This window comes from Leiobunum rupestre, chromosome 2 (genome assembly GCF_980474605.1).
Source record: "Leiobunum rupestre chromosome 2, qqLeiRupe1.1.hap1, whole genome shotgun sequence".
Taxonomy (NCBI): domain Eukaryota; kingdom Metazoa; phylum Arthropoda; class Arachnida; order Opiliones; family Sclerosomatidae; genus Leiobunum; species Leiobunum rupestre.
In genome coordinates, this window is record NC_143385.1 from 15684474 (window position 1) to 15704364 (window position 19891).

A 19891-nucleotide genomic window follows, 5' to 3' on the forward strand; every position below is an offset into this window, starting at 1 on the left:
GATAATTGCCATGGTACCCCTAACCCCATAGTCGACCTCCCCCCGTAAGGCCCCCTCCCCCTTTCCCCATGCGATAATTTCCATGGTACCCTTTTCCCAAAAGTAGAACCACCCCAGTAAGGCCCTTCCTCCCCTTTTTCCCCATGTGATAATTACCGGGGTACCCCCAGTAAGGCCCTTCCTCCCCCTTTTCCCCATGTGATAATTACCGTGGTACCCACCTCCCCCTTTCCCCATGTGATAATTACCGTTCCTCCCCTTTTTTCTCATGTTATAATTACCGTGGTGCCCACCTCCCCCTTTTCCCCATGTGATAATTACCGTGGTACCCACCTGCCCTTGTTCTCATGTTATAATTACCGTTCCTCCCCTTTTTTCTCATGTGATCATTACCGTGGTACCCACTTCCCCCTTTTTCCCATGTGATAATTACCGTGGTACCCACCTCCCCTTGTTTTCATGTTATAATTACCGTTCCTCCCCTTTTTTCTCATGTTATAATTACCGTGGTACCCACTTCCCCCTTTTTCCCATGTGATAATTACCGTGGTACCCACCTCCCCTTGTTCTCATGTTATAATTACCGTTCCTCCCCTTTTTTCTCATGTTATAATTAATTTCTCGTCATTAAAAAATGATACAATTTTACGACTGATATTTTTGAGTTTATTTAAACATGATCTTTCAAATATTATAGACCCAAGTTTTACCCAACCTGGACTTTTAATTTAAACAAGGGTTAATTTTCATGTTTTCCGTCATCACTATTTCTTCAATACCTTTACAACCACAAATCCTATTTGGAAAATGAAACCAGATTTGGTTTCCGAATATTATGACGCTTCGAACAAGCGTAGATACGACAAATTATATCTATTGTTTCATGACGTCATATTGGAAGGGTTTGATTATTTACGGCTTTGCTCGCGCCCTAATTGTGATAGTGCATTAATTTTCACTGCATATTATTTTCGTGAGGGTATTCTTTCATAGAAGCCCATTGAATTGGGAATAATACTGCTAACGTTTTCGGTTGCCCTGGTTACGCGGGACCTGTTCTGAGAAGACTGTACGAAATTCATCTTTATAATTAGGCGGTAGCGCCATCTATATTTTGTAAAGTTATATGATTCGCGCAAAAATTCAATTGCAATATAGTTGCCACCACTAGAGACAGATGCCGCCACGGTTGAACGATATAGTTGAAAAAGTCTCCATATTGAACGAAATTGGTCCCGCGCCAACTAGATTTAGTTGTACCTCTATTTATTCTCAACTCAATGTAGAAGCCCTCATTCGGCTCTCTACCTAAAATAGAAATAAAATGGCTGCCGAGAGGAAACGGCCAGAAACTTTAGATCGGGACTGTACATGTTTTTGTCGATATTACATTTCAAAATCAATTGTTTAGAGTTACATTTGACACCGCTCGATTGAACGCTCCAGAAGTTTTAACGACAACCTCGAGAGTCACATAATCATGCTCCACGGTTTTCTTTTCGCGTTTATACTTCATAGTGGGGACCTTTTATACAACGCCATATTTCTGTCGAGCTAATGTGACACGTCGTATAATATCTATAGCGTTTTAATAAAAATACTGAATATTACAATTTTCCTGTCCAAAAAATCGAGAAATAATTATGGTAGGTGGTTCCCATTAGAAATCTCATAGGTAACTAGAATGCTGCCGTGTAACTGGCAAATGGACCAAACGCTGTGGCAGACGATAGCCAGATCTCAGCCAATCAGAGCTCAAAGAGTGGTTCTGCCAAGAGTTTAACGTCACCAGATATAATGACGTCACCTAGCTCCCGCGAATCCCGCGATCGTAGCGGAACCAAGGAGGATTATTATCCTCCTTGGCGGAACCACTGTACGGCCTCTCATTGGCTGAAGGTTCAAAACGAACTGGCGACAAGCTCGGCCGTAGGCGGCAGCATTCTAGTTACCTATGAGATTTCAATGGTGGTTCCTTTTCTAGCAACGTGCGTTTTACCAATCTTAAATACTGGTTTAAATTGAAATGCTCCTAAGCCTTGTATATTATAGGCGAAATCGGACACATTTAAAGTAAAGCAGGGTACGCGAAACAAATTTTTAGACAACGTTCACAGTCGCGTTTTATTATTGGTTAAAATGTTTATTTTCGTCTAGTAAATGGGCTTAGCAAATATTTATAAAATGTTTTAAAATGATATTGTAACTGTAAATGGTTACTTAAGAAGTCAAAGTGAAAGCACGCTTAACTGATTTAAAAAAAAATTCACGAACTTCTAGATACTCCCGACTTAGTCGTTCAAACTTCTAGAGCGTCCTGCTTAACCTCTACGTCCTATGTTGGTTTCGGTTACGAAAAAGTGTTTTTAATTAAATTTCATTCTCGTCGCTGATTGGTTGCTAGTCACTTGCAAGCCCATAATTAACTAAACATGTCCAAATCCAAGAAAAATGGTTAAACCTATTTTGGCGCTAAGTTTAAATTATTTAAAAATTGAGTTTAATCGATAAATGTTTTTCAAAATTATTAAATTTAAATCAGTGATTTAACTCGCGATTTAAAAAATAATTGATTTAAAGCACGTATTATACTTCAATGTATTTATGAAAATATACAGTGATTTCAGTATCACGTGACACGACGTCACCTATGCTTTTTCCCATAGAGAAAAAATCCCGCACAAAATGGCGGCCATAGCCGAAGTTACGAACTGAAACTACTCTACGAAAGTAGGTTCTTTAGAAATTTCAATTCAGAGAAAATGCAATTAAATTTTATTATTAATTAATAATTCAATTTAATAAAAATTAATTTTAAATATAGTTTACGTTATCGCTGCACTCAAATTATTTATTAATTTGTCAAGAAAACAGGTATAAAACCTTAAAAATCAATAAAATCAACAACCTTGTTTTTCTGCATCAAATTATATATATTTTGCAGCGACCTTGGGCCAAACCAAGAGACCTTAGTTATCATGGGCTTCATTTCCTCCCTAATCTTTTTAATGGCCGCTTTTAACGCCACTGATCATGGAGCACTTGAATTTCTATGATATAAATGCCTAATTATATTCTGATTTATTGTAAATTTAGTGATGACTATGAACTCGTAGATACATCTTATGATTCGAAAGTGAAACTAACAGGGTTGCCACACGTCAGGGAAAAGTCGGGGAATTCAAAAATGGGCCTGAAAGGTCAGGGAATTTTAAGAATTTGAAAAAATCCAGGGAATTCAATTTTTACTTGACGCTTTTTAAAAGTAATTTTACTATAGATCTCTGACAAATTGTTATTATTGTTTGGTGCAAAAGTTTTGCTATTTTTTCAACGTTGCAACAACCTTTGTACCGAAATATAAGTAAATTTAAATTTATTAACTTCTGATTAAAGTAAAATATAAAGGTAAAAATTGTGTAATTTTGGCCTTAAAAAGTCGGGAAAATTTTTAAAATGGTCAGGAAATTTGAATCTGAAAACATCATGACTCTTACTATTCTCTTAGTGGGAGCTATTTTAATAATAATAATAAACAGCTAGGCTAAGTCATCGAGCAATTATAATGCAATTATTACTAGTGGCCTGTCATAAGCCCTTTGTGCCACAGTTCAATACGTCAGTTACTTTTACCATTAGAATCAGTTAGTTTTTATGGAAAGGTAAAAACCCTATAAACTTGCAAACTCAACGCTGAAGTCCGCCTCCTCTTGGTGCGAGGTGAAACTGGCAACCACCCGTTTTACGTCCGCTCGCTCTAGTGTCTTTGGAAGTGCCTCGAGATTTTTCCTTGATGCTATTGGCATGTTCTACACTTTCAAATATTTTAATCAATATTTCGTTACCTGAGTTTAAAACTTGAACAACATTAAAGCTATAGTAACGATTTCAAAAAACAATTTAAACTCGGGTAATGATTTTTCAAAATACGAAAGGTTACTTGACATTTGTTTCCATACCAAATTAATTTTTTTTTATTATTTTTCATATTTCTAGAGAGCAACTGCGAGAAGAGGTATGTCAGGGACTAGCTACCTCTGCGAGTACTGCTGTAAATTTTACAGTAGTCCCAAAAAATTGCAAAAGCATCAGCAGAGCCACGCGATTCGGCAGATCTTCAATTGCCCGGAATGCGGGGAATTTTTCAAGACTGATTACCAGCTGAAGCAACACGCGCGAAAGCACAAATACCTCGAACTGTCCAAGTGCAAATTGTGCTCGTTTCGAGTCAGATGTCCCGGCAATATGGCGTACCATCTCGAGAACTCTCACCAAGGAACTAAGCCTTTTTGCTGCTTCCAGTGCAAAGCTAAGTTCGCGTTCGCCGTGGAGTTGAATGCCCATCTCGCTAGTCATGAAGTACGCTCCATGTTCCTGTGTACGTTCTGTTGCAAAAGTTTCAGTCAACCGCTGAATTTGAGTTTGCACATTGGGCAACAACACAACGTCCTCAAGATGTTCAAGTCCAAGGGCGTCTCCGCGGAGCTCCAGCCGTTTATAGAATCCGAAACCAAACCGTTCGCTTCGTTCAACGACCATTTACAACGAGGTCGCCAGCTGTATTTGTACACGTCCAAGGAAAATCTGAAGTACAGTTTCGCTTTACCGGCCTTGTCGCATTTCATGTTGCTAAAATACCCGCATTTGGGCGACTACGTTAGCAACGGCGTCAGGAAAAAACGGCGTCCAGCGCTTTTCCGCAAGAGAGTCGCCGAATATCTTTCGGACATCTCGATCGCTCGAGTCATGAAGGACGTGAAGACTAAATTCAGCGACAGGAAAGACCCGCGACGACAGTTCGAATACACGTGGAAGATGCACCAGAGGCTGACTTTAGCCGCGTCCAACATTCTCAAGAATAGCCCCAAGTGCAATTACTTCAACGTGAAAAAGTACTTTCCAGGACCCCCGCCGTCCCTGCCAACGGAAGCACCGCTCGTCATCACGATCTCGGCGCCCCCAACCTCCGCCAACCCTCAACAGGCCGACTCGACTCGCAACCGCTCCGGCCCGTCGACTTCAAAGTTCAAATTTCCCATTCCACCTTTGGACATGAGAAGTTATCGGTTCTTGAGCGGATGCTCGCATGACGACGTCACAGCTTTCGTGGAGCAATTTAGCGTTCTTCTGGTCAGCAAGTACTTCTTGGGTAACAACAACCCGTTGGAAACGGGAATGCCGTTGTCCAGTCATAATCCGCCGTCGCTTTATACGTTGCCGGAGGAAGACCAGAAATTCTTAGCCGATAAGATGATGACGGCGCAACGGGCCAGATACGAGCGACTCAAACAGCGGATTGCCGAGAGAAACAGCGCCCCGTCTATTGTACCAGTTTCGTCTACTACAGTACAAACCACTTCTCAGTCTCACGCCTCAAGCATTACTAACGTTTCCACTCCTTTACATGTAAATACGAATATCGCCAAACCATCAGTACCTTGTCAATTACAGAACATAGTTTTTAACGCGCAAACTGGAAATTCAGCCACTAACTACATTTGGGTTCCCGTGAGAGCGCCGAACGTCAACTCTGTCGCCTCCATTACCCCTTTTTTGCCGCAAGCAATGTCTGGAAGTGGACAGAAATTGATCCGGATCACGCCCTACCCGCCACCCAACGTCATGGTCAATCCAGGAACAAATACCATTTTGGTACCTCGTGCGAATCATCCCTGCGAAAACGCGGCTTTCAACAATGAAATCGCCAAGAATTTAACCATGAACAAAGCCATACCCGGACAGACATCAGCTTTCCCAACCGCTGGATTGTCTCCAGTCGCCGCGTCACCCGCCCAATTCTCTCTGCAAATACGTAACAACCCTATTTATCTCAATGTTAATCCGGCTAAGAAAATGCTGCCGAATATTCTTCGACCTCCGGGTAATCGTGTCATAGCACACTCGTCCACCATTAACGTGAATGGTGCCGCAAATTCGCAGTTGCCACCTACCAACTGGCCAGTATTGAGTTTCCTTGACAACCAGCCTCTTATTAATCGCGGATCACCTCAATTGACAACAACCGTACCGATACCGACACTTCAGTCGAATGTAAAGAAACCCACGGCCGTTCTCAAAAATAAAGGAAAAGCTTTGACCAAGGCAGTGAAGATTTCTAAGGTGGAAAGGTCATCTCCTCTTATAATAAACGTAGCACCTAAGGTAAATTTTAGGGTAACTGATGACGTCAACGAAGACGCGGCTTTGATAAAGATACGAGAAACGTTGGCGAAGAAACTCGGCGGTCAGAAAGAAGTTACCAACCACCCACAGAAAGATAAAGAAGTATCTGTTGTCGTAGATAAGTTGTATATACCATCTGGTCAAACGACAGTTAAAGTTGGTCCTGATAGCTTCTTCTGGAAATATAATAATAAGGAAACCAAGGATCGCGTGTCTGTAACATCTTCAAATAATAGACAACAACCAGATGCGTTGTCCTCGAAGAATTCCGTTGAGAAAGTGGTTGTCCCTGAAGAAAATTACCCCATTTCTAAAACTGTATCAATTGAAGTGAAATCTCAAAAACGTACTTCGAAACCTGTTATCAACACTACTAGAAAATTGGATGTTTCCAGTAAGGCAAAGATTGAACGGAACACCAACAGTCCAGCGACTAAAGATATTCAAGAGAAAGCGAAGCATTCCAAAAGTTTACCATTGAACATTAAAGACCAATCGGAAATAATTGGCGAAACGTCAAGTTTCTCTAAAGAAGCTACATTCTTGAAAGATAAAGCATCTGAAAAAATTCCGGATCAAATTGAACAGAATATCCATCAATTAAAAATAAGCAAACCTGATAAAGAACCACATTTATTTAAAGCCGTCATTGTAAGTCAAGATACAACCTATTTAGAGCGTAAAAATACGAAGAAATCGACGGTTCCTGCTGATAAACGAAAACAAATTATTTCACCAGACCTAAACCCGCCAGTTACAGCGAAAGGGCCTTCGAAAAGTGGTAGAAAAGCCAAAGATTTCAGCGTACAAAACCCGATTGCTCCCTCTAGAAACCTTCGCAAAGCCACGCTCGAACAACGCTTCCTCGCAAAGACCGTCGATTGCTCTGTCAAGAAGATCAATAGCCCTGTCAAGGACGTTGATATTCCCCTCAAGACTGCCAAGAGTGTCGATTCAACTGCGCAAAGCGTAGCTATCTCAGCCAAGATTGACGAAACACCAACTAAAGGCGTTGATAAGAAAATTGAAATTCCGTTTATCAAGGTAGATTTATCGAGCAATAACATTGATTCAAATGCCAATAAACGTAATGCGTCAACTAAGAAGGGTGGTAAGTCCGTAAAACATATTGACATTCCATCGAAGAACGTGGATTCACCCACCAAGAACGTTGCTACCTCGAGTGACGACATAGAAAGTTACGCTTTTGGAAGCGAAAATATTGCCCTCAATGAAATAACCTCAACAGCCGAAGTTCTGTGCAACAAAATAGAAAACTTTTCCTCGACAACCGATTCGGTCAACGCTGCCACAAAAACATTAACTTCGTCGATTAAGAATTTAACAGAAACAATAGAAAAGGCGAACGTACTGATAACCACCTCTTGCATCAGGCTGGCCGCAGTTACCAGCCCTTCAGTTACTGACCATAAAAATGAAAATGAAGGCAACTATAAATCATCAGAGAATGAGAAGGAAATGCAGGTAACTATGGATATCAAACCTCAAATCGTCAAAGATTTATCATTAAACAGGAAAAGGACCAGGCAATTAGTGAACATTGCGGATGATGCCCGGGTGCAGGACGGTAACGAAATCGCGAAATTGCGTAAAAGGCCCGCGAAATCTCTCGATCAGTCATGCCGGTCGGATAAATCTACAAAGACTCGCGAGTGCGAGCAAGAAATGTTACCGTCTATTGTTCTGAAACGAATTCCTGTACAACGGAGTAGGATTCAATCTCTACGTGGCTTAAGAGTTAAAGGCTTGGACGTATCATCGAAATTACGAAATGATACAAAGGGTGTATTCTCGCAAAACGCTAAAGCAAGAAAAAGAACAAAGATAATGCCTCTTGATTTTGATAAAAATTGCGCAGAAGCAGATTCTGGTACCAAACCATCTAAGACAAGAAAAACTGACGGTGTATCGTCATCTAAAAGTAAGACTAGTAACTTGAACGAAGAAAACAATGTTTCTTTGAATGTTATGGAGAACATTCCACCTTCGTTAGACTTCATAGCACCGAAAAACCTTAGTACAGGAAACAGACGGAACTCATCGACCAACCCATCTTCAGGCAAGAAAAACAACACAGTGCCTCTTGATAGGAACCCAAAGTCTGTAAAGAACCTAAAAACGCCAGTGAAGACACTTGATAAGAAAAACAAGACACCTGTTAAGAAACACCAAACGCCTTTGAAAACAACCCCGTCAGTAGTCGAGAAACCTCCTGGTGACCACAAGAAAGGTTCGACGCCGATCAAGGTAGCTCAAGGTGCTATCAAGAAAAATTCTACGCCTTCAAAGAAAAGTTTGACTTCGGGAATTGTCAAGACAAGTCCGATATCTGTTAAGAAAACCAAAGTTGCGACCGCAGAAAAAACAAGGGTAGTCAGCAAAAAAATGCCAGCGCCATTAAGGAAAGCTACGTTAAGATCGAACAAAAGATAAAGCTGGTGGTAACGCCGAAGACATCCCCATCAAGTATCCAGACCTCATCTAGTACCAAAACAATAATGGTAACTAGTCCTGCAAATCAGGTTAAATCTAGTTCTAGATCACTGTGAAAACACTGGCTGACCTCATTCTTTTAAGCACTTTTGGAACTTTTTCACCACATTTCTTCATTGTTTGAGTCGATGTTAAAATCGTAGTCTAATTATTACATTATTTTAAAGATTGGCTTAAAATGTACCAGAGTATCTATTAAACATTTCCATCATAGTTTGTGTTACTGAAATATAAGTATTTAAATTTAAAAATAACAGAATTATGGTAATTATAATGTTAAGGTAAGGTAGAGGGGGTGCGATGTATGAGCGTATTTCGGGAAGGTCACGAGGAGGGACAGGTAGGAGCGTATTTTGGGAAGGTAGAGGAGTTGCGAAGTATGACCATAGTTCGGGAAGGCCACGAGTAGGGGAAAGGTAGAGGGGGTGCAAGGTATGAGCGTATTTTGGGAAGGTCACGAGGAGGGGAACGTAGAGGGGGTGTGAGGTATGAGCGTATTTCGGGAAGGTCACGAGGAAGGGAAAGGTAGAGGCGTGCGAGGTATGACCATATTTTGGGGAAAGGTAGAGGTGTGCGAGGTATGACCATATTTTGGGGAAAGGTAGAGGCGTGCGAGGTATGACCATATTTTGGGGAAAGGTAGAGGCGTGCGAGGTATGACCATATTTTGGGGAAAGGTAGAGGCGTGCGAGGTATGACCATATTTTGGGGAAAGGTAGAGGCGTGCGAGGTATGAGCGTACGTTTTCTTAATTAAAACATATATATATATGGGTATATATGTTTTGTATATGTATATGTATATTGTTTATGTATATAAGTATATGTATGTATGTATATATATATATATGTGTGTGTATGTATATGTATATGTATATGTGTTTATATGTATATGTATATATGTTTATATGTATATGTGTTAATATGTATATGTATATGTGTTTATATGTATATGTTTATATGTATATGTATATATGTTTATATGTATATGTATATATGTATATGTATATATGTTTATTTGTATGTATGTTTATATGTATATGTATATATGTTTATTTGTATGTATGTATATATATATATCTATCTCCGAGGGGTCGGACATTTGTAAAAATCCCGTACACTTCGCAAGAAATCTCCGACGAAATCGCGAAATCTTATGAAATCCCGAAATCTTTGACGAAATCGCGAAATCTCTGACGAAATCGCAAAATCTTATGAAATCCCGAAATCGCGAAATCTCTGACGAAATCGCGAAATCTTTGACGAAATCGCGAAATCTCTGATGAAATCGAGAAATCTTTGACGAAATCGCGAAACCTTTGACGCAACCACGAAATCTCCGACGAAATCGCGAAATCTTTGATGAAATCGCGAAATCTTTGACGAAATCGCGAAATCTTTGACGAAATCGTGAAATCTCAGACGAAATCGCGAAACCTTTGACGAAAACGCGAAATCTCCGACGAAATCGCGAAATCTTTGACGAAATCGCGAAATCTTTGACGAAATCACGAAATCTTTGACGAAATCGCGAAATCTTGGACGAAATCGCGAAATCACGGAGATTTCGAAATCCCGTACGCTTTTTTTGGGAATGTCCGACCCCTCGTCTATCTCTCTTCCTCAAAACCATTATTTGACGTTGTCTAAAATAAATCTCATAGTATCAACCCTTTCAATGGGTATACCGTCCCCAGTCTCTTCTACCTCAACAGCTCTAAAATAATAATCAGCTAGGCTAATACCCAAGGCACACCTTAGGCCCAAGTCATCGAGCGACTTCTAATGCCTTTAAACAGGTGGCTCTTCTTCCGGGTATTATGGCTCAAGTTTTAAAAAAATATCCGTCTGGGTTTTGTGCAGTCCTAGCGAATAATATCTTCTAGATGTAAAAGTTTTAGAAACTCGCTACATATTCAATCAAATTACATTAATTAGCAAGATGAAGACTTCTCCACTAAGACATGTATTATACACTTTTGCTATCAGTTTTACATTTACACCAAAGAAATGTACTATCCAATTATCTTATTCCACGAAGTATTGTCGGAAAGGTATGTTCAAAATCTCAGTGACGGACTAATATCAATCTATAATAAAACCTTCGGAATTGCTTGTGACACTTAAATGTCATTCATCCATCAAAATCAACATCAATAATTATTGACTGTCCGAAAGGCGTTGTTGTTTGTACTTGTAATTTTGTGAGGCCTTTTATTTTCTTTCAGCCTCAAACCAGCAAAGATATTGGTATGATTTCTTTTATTTCTTTTGTAGATTTTTTAATAGATAACTTGTAAAATTAACTTAACTTATAATTATAACTTATATTTTATCGAGGGGCTCGACCCATACACTTTAGAAAAAAATTATTTAATAAACCTTGAAATCAACTAGAAAATCGTGAAATCTGGGCAAAAATTGGTTAAATTATCTCGAAATCCGCCAAAAACCAGAAATAAACACGAACATTGTACTATGAAATCACTGTGACATTCAAAATCCTTTGCTCGAAATTCGCAAATGTTGATCTTATAGTAATTGGTTTTGTCGTATAAATTGTCAACTACATAAAAGTTAGGCTTCCACAGCACCAAAGTTGTTGAACTTTGGTGCTGTGGAAGCCTAACTTTAACAGGCTTAAAAAAATTAACAAAACCGATGCCCGCTGGACGTTAAAAGCTACAGGAAAAATACAACAGCCTAATAGCAAAAATATTAAATTTTGTAAAATAATAATTTAAATATATTAAAAAATAGCATTACTCCAATACTTTGAAATATTGATAAAAGTCATTTCCTTTGGATTTGGTCCAGAGTGGCGAAATTCTAAGGTCAATTCACAACAACCAACATTTTCCCAATACAATGTTGGCCACGCGGACAAATTTCATGCCTTTATAAGTGCATTCGTAACTCGGCAAAGGGTGGGCATTTGCCCCATTCCCAGCCGAGTGGTTGCCAACACTAGTCTGAAACCAAGCTGGTCGGTGTGAATATTCGTCATATCCGTATAAAAGATTTACACTTCTTCATTTTGGGGAATCATAATTGAGTTTTTACATTATAACATTTCGCTTATGAGAAATTTTAATCTTATATTATTCTATATAATAAAATATTGCGTCATGTATATGATCCTATTAATTGAAAAATATAATCCTATTTTTCTTATAAAGAACTCAAATTTTTGACTGGGTTCCCTCTATATGCGATTTAAATAAGCAAGGGTTACAGAATCATTAATAAGTCTATAATAGATAGAAGGATATGATAGGTACTTGAGTGGGGTGTCCGCAGCGAGAGAAGCCGACTTCGATTCCAGCTTATGATACTGGGTGAAAACTCGGAACCATAGATATAGGAAACGTATATAAAGGTCTAGGTAAAATATTTCAAAGGGAGTGAATACGGAGGTGACAGCTAGCAGAAACGCGTAATTTCTGCAGGCTATCCTTATAAGGCGCTATCTATCGGTAAGAAAGCTCGTGCTATCGTCGCGAGAGCCATTGTCTCCTGTTTAAAAATTATACTAAAAGTCACCAACAGATGGTGTCTAAAGACTACGGCCTGCTGAAAGGTCAAGCACTTAGTACTAAATTGCTAAGAGAGCTCGCGCTCTTGGTCACGTGCCTTCCTCGGTGTCAATTCCGTAGTTTATGTTAGGCTTAGACGCCCCGAAATTTATCGAGACCTTTATATACATTTCTTATATCTATGCTCGGAACACTCCTGCCTTGAGTTTGCAAGTTATCTTCCTACTGGTTAGTTCGGTTTCCCCTTTCCATAAAATCTTGTTGAGGTTAACGGTAATAGTTAGTGTAGGGAGCTGTTGGCTCAAGTGACATGAAGGGGTTTCCACCACCCTCCTACGCAATTTAACCCGACCACCTGAATTAATGGTGTTGCCTTGTTAGATTATTATGTTCGGGCTGTTCTTTTTAGTTGATCCAATCTGTCATGCAATTAAATAACCCCAATATTCTTATAATACGGTCAATTGTGAATGTGAAGTTCCCATTTTGTTTTTTCCGGGAAAGCAAGATTTACTTCGCGGTCGAAGGTCAACATTGGTAGCTCTATAATCGTCGTTGTCATCTAAAAAATTATCGACCTGATTATAAAGTTTACACATACAACGCAAAACGAGTAATCACTCTTGACAAAAATTTTTTACTTAAAACCAAGGCCCCAAGAAAATTAAAACCATTTAGGCTAATAATAACAAGTTGGCAAGCCAAAATATACCTCTCCTCGGAAGAGTTTTTAATTTTCAGTGAATCGTAACTGTATCCGTGGTTCTGCGGTAGAACGCTCACTTGTCGTTCAAGAGGGCTCGGGTTCGAATCCCGGCCGATTAAAAAATTATACTACACCCAATGACAAAAAGAGGGCGCTTTTGGAAAAACCTTTTCCCTGATTTTAAGAAACTGCGTACGCAGTGATTACCCTTTGCCTCGAAAATTCGAACGCGTTCGCAGGCCTGACAGACAGACAGACCCACCCACCCACAGACACGGTGGTTGTATAACCCCTCCTAGGGTACAAAGTCCCCTCGGAGAGGTAAAAACTAATCCTACATCGGCAAAATAACAACAAATTATTTAATCAAAACATAAATTTTTTCTACCATAACGATTATTATTTTGAAATTAGCTCAATAGTATACAATTTGGAACATTTTTATAGCCTGGTTATTTATTGAACGATCAACCTTTAAAATAAGTTTGAAAATCGTCGATCCAAGCGTAGAATCATAACTTCACTTACAATGTAGTACAGAGGTGACCAAGTTTGTCATCCTTTTGAAGGACGAGACAAATTATTAGTTACAAATTATTTTATATTATATTATTTTGGTACATTTTCGCGATAAACATTTCGAAGGTCAAGGTTTGACACCATTTACTAAAGACCCCGCGTTTGGTTACCCCAGATACAATAAATGTGAAATGTTTATTCCAAATTAATTTAAACATTTTAAAGGGCATACCAGTAAAAACGTGTTTTTGATCTCAAATTTACAATGAAGAACCTTGTAAAACGAAGCGAGTGTTTATAATAGCCAATTTTACTTACCGATTCAATAATTTGCCGTGATTTTATCTAAGTAAGCGTCAAATTTCATTATGAAAAGATTTAATTTTCAGTCGCCTTGGGGATTCTTGGCCGTCGTTACCTGTAAATTACACATAGTGTCATTTTCGTCGATAATCGTTGGACCGTGTCATCATCATTTTCCAAACACGCGTACAAATACGTCATTTGCAACCTCCATTTCAGAAACATGAAGTTATTTATCGCTGTGTGCCTGGCGTTCGCCTTTATTTCAATCGCCCTTGGTGCAGCTCAATTCAAAACAACGGATGATCTGCCGAAGGACATTCGAAATTTGAAATTGACGGGCATCGTCACCAGCGTCTACGACGGGGACACCTTCAGGTTCTACCATTTGGCCAACAACGAATCTAACCCAGGACGTATTAACTACAAGGACGCCCTTCGAATTCGTCTCTTTGGCGTGGACACTCCCGAATTGGCCCGAGAAGGAAAACCGGGACAGCCACTGGCCACCGAAGCGCGGGACCTGGTCAAGGGTCTTATCGAGAACAAGAGAGTCATTCTGGAACTGTATTCTCGAGACCAGTACAACCGAGTTCTGGGATCCGTGTCAGACAAAGGAGTGCCCATTTCACTGTCGCTGGTTGAAAAGGGCTTCGCTTTCGTGTACAGAGGGATGGGCTCCGAATACGGAAATTACGGGGCTCAACTATTTTCCGCTGAAAAGTCAGCGAAAAAGAATAAACGTGGGGTTTGGGGTCTGGCCGATAACATGACCCCCGCAGAGTACAAACGACGATACGGTTAGACTCACGTTTAACTGTTAAATATTTGCTCAGATTGTAATTTTGTAAACAAATAATTGTATAGTCTATAGAGCGAATTAAAAACCACTTAATTTACTCAATAAGTAGGCGATAATTATTTTAATGGAATTGTATGCTCGGTTTCCTAGGTGCTAGGACGAAGTTGTCGTTGATGATTCCAGCCTGCTAGGGCACTCTTTGTGCATATGGGAACTAGGTTGAAAAGAGCGGCCAAATTATATATTTATTTACTATGGTTCAATAGACTAAACTATTAAGTCGAGGGTAGATAGAAAAATGGTACTCACGTGACTGAGTTACGTCGTTATCTGGTGAATAGACTTTTCTTTAAAATACAACAGTTCACGCGATATTATGAAAGATTCGAATTCAGGGAACTTTCCGATTGACGATTTTGAAACGAAGCGATAACTCATTTCCGGTACGTGACCTCGGAAAAATCGGCTTCCATCAGCTGCTGTTGAGGGCTATCTATAGTTGATTACCATGGTAAGTTGGAAACTACGTAGCTAAGGTTTTTGAAGTTCAGGCAGTAAGTGGGTAAATGCTATAAGCGCGTCTATAAATTTCGCTCTCTTTTTCTTTCCTCCCCTAAGCGCATGCGCGAGTCACCGAATAAAATAGTATATGTTAGTTTTATTTGTAAAGCCAGAATTAGATTAGATCTAATCTAATTCTGGTAAAGCTAAAATTGCTAGCGTGCATTTTTTTTTCAATTTAGAAATTTATGACGAGCAACTTTCCATGGTTTTGGGGTCTACCCGTCAAGTGGACAGAGATGGAATCCAGTTCTCAGAATAAAATGTTTTGCTGTTGTTGCGTAAGATGCTTATTGATCGACAATAGTGGATTGTTTTTTTTTTTAGGCCTGATAACATTTTTGATTTTTTTAGAAGCAATAATATTCCAACTTTTTATCTATTTGTTTAAAAAATGCAACAAATTTCTTCTGAGTGCGTGCATTTCTAATTTTTAAAACGTTACCAAAATGCGTGAGAAGACGAACTCCTAGTTGTACGACTACACTACGCATGCACAATTTTCTTCAAAACGCACTGGAAATCGAACGTGTCAACAAACAGTTTTTACCTCTCCGAGGGGACAAAGTTGTACAACCACCGTGTCTGTCTGTAAGGACTGCGAACGCGTTCGCATTTTCGATGCAAAGTGTAATCACTGCGTACGCAGTTTCTCGAGAGCTCTGCGTTCGCAGTTTCTCGAAGGGTTGGCAAAACCACCGTATGACGGTGAGCGTTAACGGATTCATTTGTGGTTTGGTTTGGATGGTGTTTTTTCGCTCACCGTCGTGACGGTTTGGTGTATTAGGTTTTTGTAATGTTTATGCGTAGGTTGTGAGTGTTGAATTTGTTGTGTTTGTGTTCTGATGGTTGTGCATGTTGAGTCTGTTGTGTTTATATGGGCGTTTTCTCTCCAACTTCTTCTTAATGACTTTGGGACGGACCGAGTGCTGAGTGTAATGCTACCTCTCAACGTCCAATGGCAGGGTTTTCACCAGTTGTACACGGTATTCGTCTTAGTATCAATTTGCGATCGCATCGGGCGAGATTTGAACCCGAGACCTCCTGTTTGACAGGCGGACGTTCTACCACAGAACCACCGACACTTGTTACGCCTTTTTGAAAATTAGACCTTCAGCTTTATCGGAAGCGTATTTAACAGAGTACGAAATTTTGGTTTAATCGAAATAGAATTGAAATTGAAATTATTGCATCGAAGAAATTCTAATTTAGCGTTTCTCTTTTGATTAAAAACAAATGCGCCATCCAGGTTTCGAACCCAGACCATTCGGCTTGGCAGTCGAGCGCTCTACCACAGAACCACCGATAGCTGCTTAGGTTCACTGAAATTAAGACACGCATCGTAAGCATAATAGGTAATAAAGTCTTTTTTTATTAATGAATTTATGAAGGCCTAATCTGGTTTTTTTTCGAATGAAATTTTAAAGGTTAAATCTTGTTTTAGCGCAGTCAGCCGAGATAAGAGGGTTAAAGGGTAGACCCTGTGGGTGGTCCACTTTGTTAGTTTTTTGTTATTTATTTACGGGTATTATTAACGACCTATATATAGTTGTGTTAATTCAAAGACGATAATTTAACGTTTATTGCTTTAAGAGCTGGCGGTTAGTCAAGTGGCTCTCTGTGCTTTGTTGATGGTAAGGTTTTTGCTTCTTGTAAATATATTTGGTGTGGTTATTTGGATATCTACGATTTCTAACGCAGTCAATGATTTCCTGGGTGTGCGAGTCATTATATGATATTGGAAATTGGACGGCATTGGTCTTTTTCATGCGGTATGTGTCACAACGTCAACTGGAAGTCTACGAGTGTTGAAATAAAATGAGCGTTAAAGATGCGGCAAGTATTTCGTAAGCGAGAAAAATACAATTACCATCTGAAGATATTTCTTTCATTAAAATTTGCTTAGTATTATATTCAACTGATAAACATGTACTGTAAAAAGGGTTAAATTCAATTGTGCATTGTTTTAGTAAGTCTAACTCGCTGTTGTAACTACTTAATTTATAATATTCTGAATAAATTGAACTCGATTGTTTCGTCTCAATTATTTAAATTAAAATTAAAATTTTATACCGGGCAGGGTTTGAACTGCCGGGAGTAGTGGCGTACTCCTGTAATCCTGGGCGTCTGGGAGGCAGAGTTTGTGGATGGCCGTGTGAGGAAGACAACCAATCCCCCAACGGGTGGTCGGAATACTTCCGCCACGGGTGTCCCCACCCCTGTCCCCACGTATCCCCCCGTTGGCGTGGCCGTTACACATATCTCGCCCTGATTAATCAACTGGACGAGAGTACTGAATTGTCCCACACGTCACAATCTGCTGAAAAAAAATGTAAAGACCTTAAGACCGGAGTAACTCTTAAGCTTTCTCTTTTATTCTGATAAATGGGAGTAATGAAAACTTTCTCAGACATTTCTATTAAAAACCGGGCTGCCTATTCGCAATATAATATATATTTTTTTACATTTAATTAAGACGTAATTTTATTTATCGGCGGTCAACCCTGTATTCCGTTTTGCGAAGCCTTTTTCTTTCGAGCTTGTACCAGGAAACGCCGACATAAAGCTTGGATTTTGACAATTCTCTTGACGTGAGTTTCGTAAAGCATCGAGAGGTACTCTTCCCCGTGAAATTTTAGGAATACCTAAAGACGCAAAAAAAATAAAGAATTATTTTTGGGAGTTGTAAAAAAAACCAGAGTTGGCAAAAACCGGTTTTTGCCGGGACATGTGGGAAAAACTGGTAAAAACCGGAAAAAAGTGGAGAAACTCTTAATCATTGATATATCTATTAAGTGACTATTTTTGTCATTGCAAATAGGAGAGATGAAAAAAAGACCAGAAGAAGAGTGAATAGAATAGAAGAATATACTGCTTTTATTATTTATTTTTTATTGAATTTTGCCACTACAGGTGGAAAAACCATAGAAGTACGATTTTCCACACGGTTTTTAACAGGAAAAAAATAGGTGGAAAAAAAACTGCGGAAAAATCTAGTTTTTTCCACCCTTGGGCCTTGGCAAGATTGTGCCAACCCTGAAAAAAACACGAAGTTAACTAATTGAGCCTTGTTTCATTGGTGCTTCCAAGTTCCCAGAGTTGGGCAAAGCTCGGAGTGAATTTTAGCGAGTGATTCCCCCCCACCACATTTTCCACTCCACTCCCTAATAAAAAACTCCACTCGTAAGAGTGAAGGTAGTCAAGGTCAGCTCTTTCACTCTTATCAATTTTCCAGGCTATTAAAAGAAGGCGGGAAATTTGAATTTAAATTTAATTTAATGACTTTACTGGAGTGCGTGGTGCCATATATTAACGAGAAGGGAGGCTAAAATATACTTTTTGGAACGAATTAAAATTTCCCGCCCTAAATTTATAGTTTTCCGCAAAGAATATGAGTGAAATTAGTGACCTTGATTAATCTCACTCTTTGAGGAAGAGGGAACTCGGCGAGTGTCGAAAAGCGAATGTGGGAAAGAGTGAAGATTTTTATTTAGTTCCACTCCCACTCTTGAGGGAGAGTGAATCTCTCAAAATCACTATCGATTTTGCACATTTCTGTTTCCAACTGATTCTTAGGTAATCTGGTTATGGTTGCTTTTTCTGATCCTAGGCAGGGACGTCATTTGGGTAGGGCAAGGGGGGGCATTGCCCCCCCCTGGATTTCTATGATCTTAAAATGTTCATGCATATCTTGGGAAATTTTTGGTTCTCGCTATTATCCTGAAAATCAATAGCAAATATGCAATAACTATTTCGATTAAAAATCCCAAAAATATGAAATTTGATGGGTTTTTGTCCTTTTAAAAAACTGGTTTTCCGGAGCTCTATAGTTCTGCCCCCTCCTGTAAAATCCTGAAATGACGTTCCTGATCCTAGGGTATCAGATTATCTGCAAACAAGAGGTTTAAACATGTAACTAATCTGAATTCATTGTAAACCGACAGACAGATTGTAAGCAGATTTCAAATGCCACACAGTTATCGAATTTACCATAAGACTATCAAGGTTTGAATTGGGCATAAGGGCCCATCTATTCAGCACTAAACAGGCGCGGGAAAATCAAAATTAGGAGAAAAAGAGCAAATCCTCCCTATCCCCCTACCCCTACCACATATACTACCTCTTGCCATCTACGAAGCAGTTTCCGCTAGCATGCATAGGGGGATTTGTGCATTAGTTTCGGTTTTTCACCACCAGGTGGATTCATAGTTTGGCCAGTCGTTAGCCTAACCGTTAGGCCCTAACGTTAAAATCTTATTCGTTTCAAACTTACGTCGTTAGGGGGGCCTTAGGATTTTACATATCCCTTTTTAAATTCCTTTAGAAATTTGACGGTTATTTGGAATAACGAACCAGATACAATTCGAGATCAGATTTCTTTGTGAGGGGAATGAGAAATATAAACCTAATCTGACTTACGGATTATCTTCAGATATCGGAAAATGATGACTTGAATTAACTTATCGGGTGGCCGTTGTAAGCCCTATGTTTGAATGCGATTAAAGCACGAGTACTGTTTCTAAACAGTATTCGGTTTTACCTATTTTATCCACTACTCTACATATCCTTCGAGCAATTAGTGAAAAAGAATTATTTTGGGGTCCTTCACAAATTACGTCATGCAGTAAAGGGGAAGGGCAATGTAATTGAGACGCAGTTTTGTGTGTTGGAACATTTTGAAATATTAATATTTAAAAAAAAATTGTTGTATTTCAAATTTAAAAAAATATTATCCTAAAATTTATTTTTTGACTTTTGGAGAGTTTTC

At 39.2% G+C, this 19891-nt stretch overlaps 3 protein-coding genes across 5 annotated transcripts in view; 2 read left to right on the plus strand and 1 right to left on the minus strand.

Annotated features, from left to right (window-relative positions):
- LOC149956196 (uncharacterized) overlaps positions 1–8910 on the plus strand; it is a 32885-nt gene extending 23975 nt beyond the window's left edge. For all 3 annotated transcript variants that reach the window (XM_090165418.1, XM_090165419.1, XM_090165417.1), the window contains one exon: positions 3997–8910. In XM_090165418.1, the coding sequence (XP_090021544.1) occupies positions 4018–8637 (4620 nt within the window). In that variant the 5' untranslated portion in view covers positions 3997–4017 and the 3' untranslated portion in view covers positions 8638–8910. The remainder of the gene's footprint in view (positions 1–3996) is intronic.
- Positions 8911–10928: 2018 nt separating this feature from the next.
- On the plus strand, positions 10929–14645 carry LOC149956197 (uncharacterized). The gene is made up of 2 exons (XM_090164664.1): positions 10929–10946; positions 13980–14645. Exon 2 carries the CDS (start codon positions 13984–13986, stop codon positions 14563–14565), a length of 582 nt encoding a protein of 193 aa, XP_090020790.1. The 5' UTR covers positions 10929–10946; positions 13980–13983; the 3' UTR covers positions 14566–14645.
- Positions 14646–17476: 2831 nt separating this feature from the next.
- The window catches only part of LOC149956198 (myosin-IIIb-like), a 35206-nt gene continuing 32791 nt past the window's right edge, over positions 17477–19891 (minus strand). Inside the window, exon 22 of the mRNA XM_090165425.1 lies at positions 17477–17768. Within this exon, the coding sequence (XP_090021551.1) occupies positions 17622–17768 (147 nt within the window). The 3' untranslated portion in view covers positions 17477–17621. The remainder of the gene's footprint in view (positions 17769–19891) is intronic.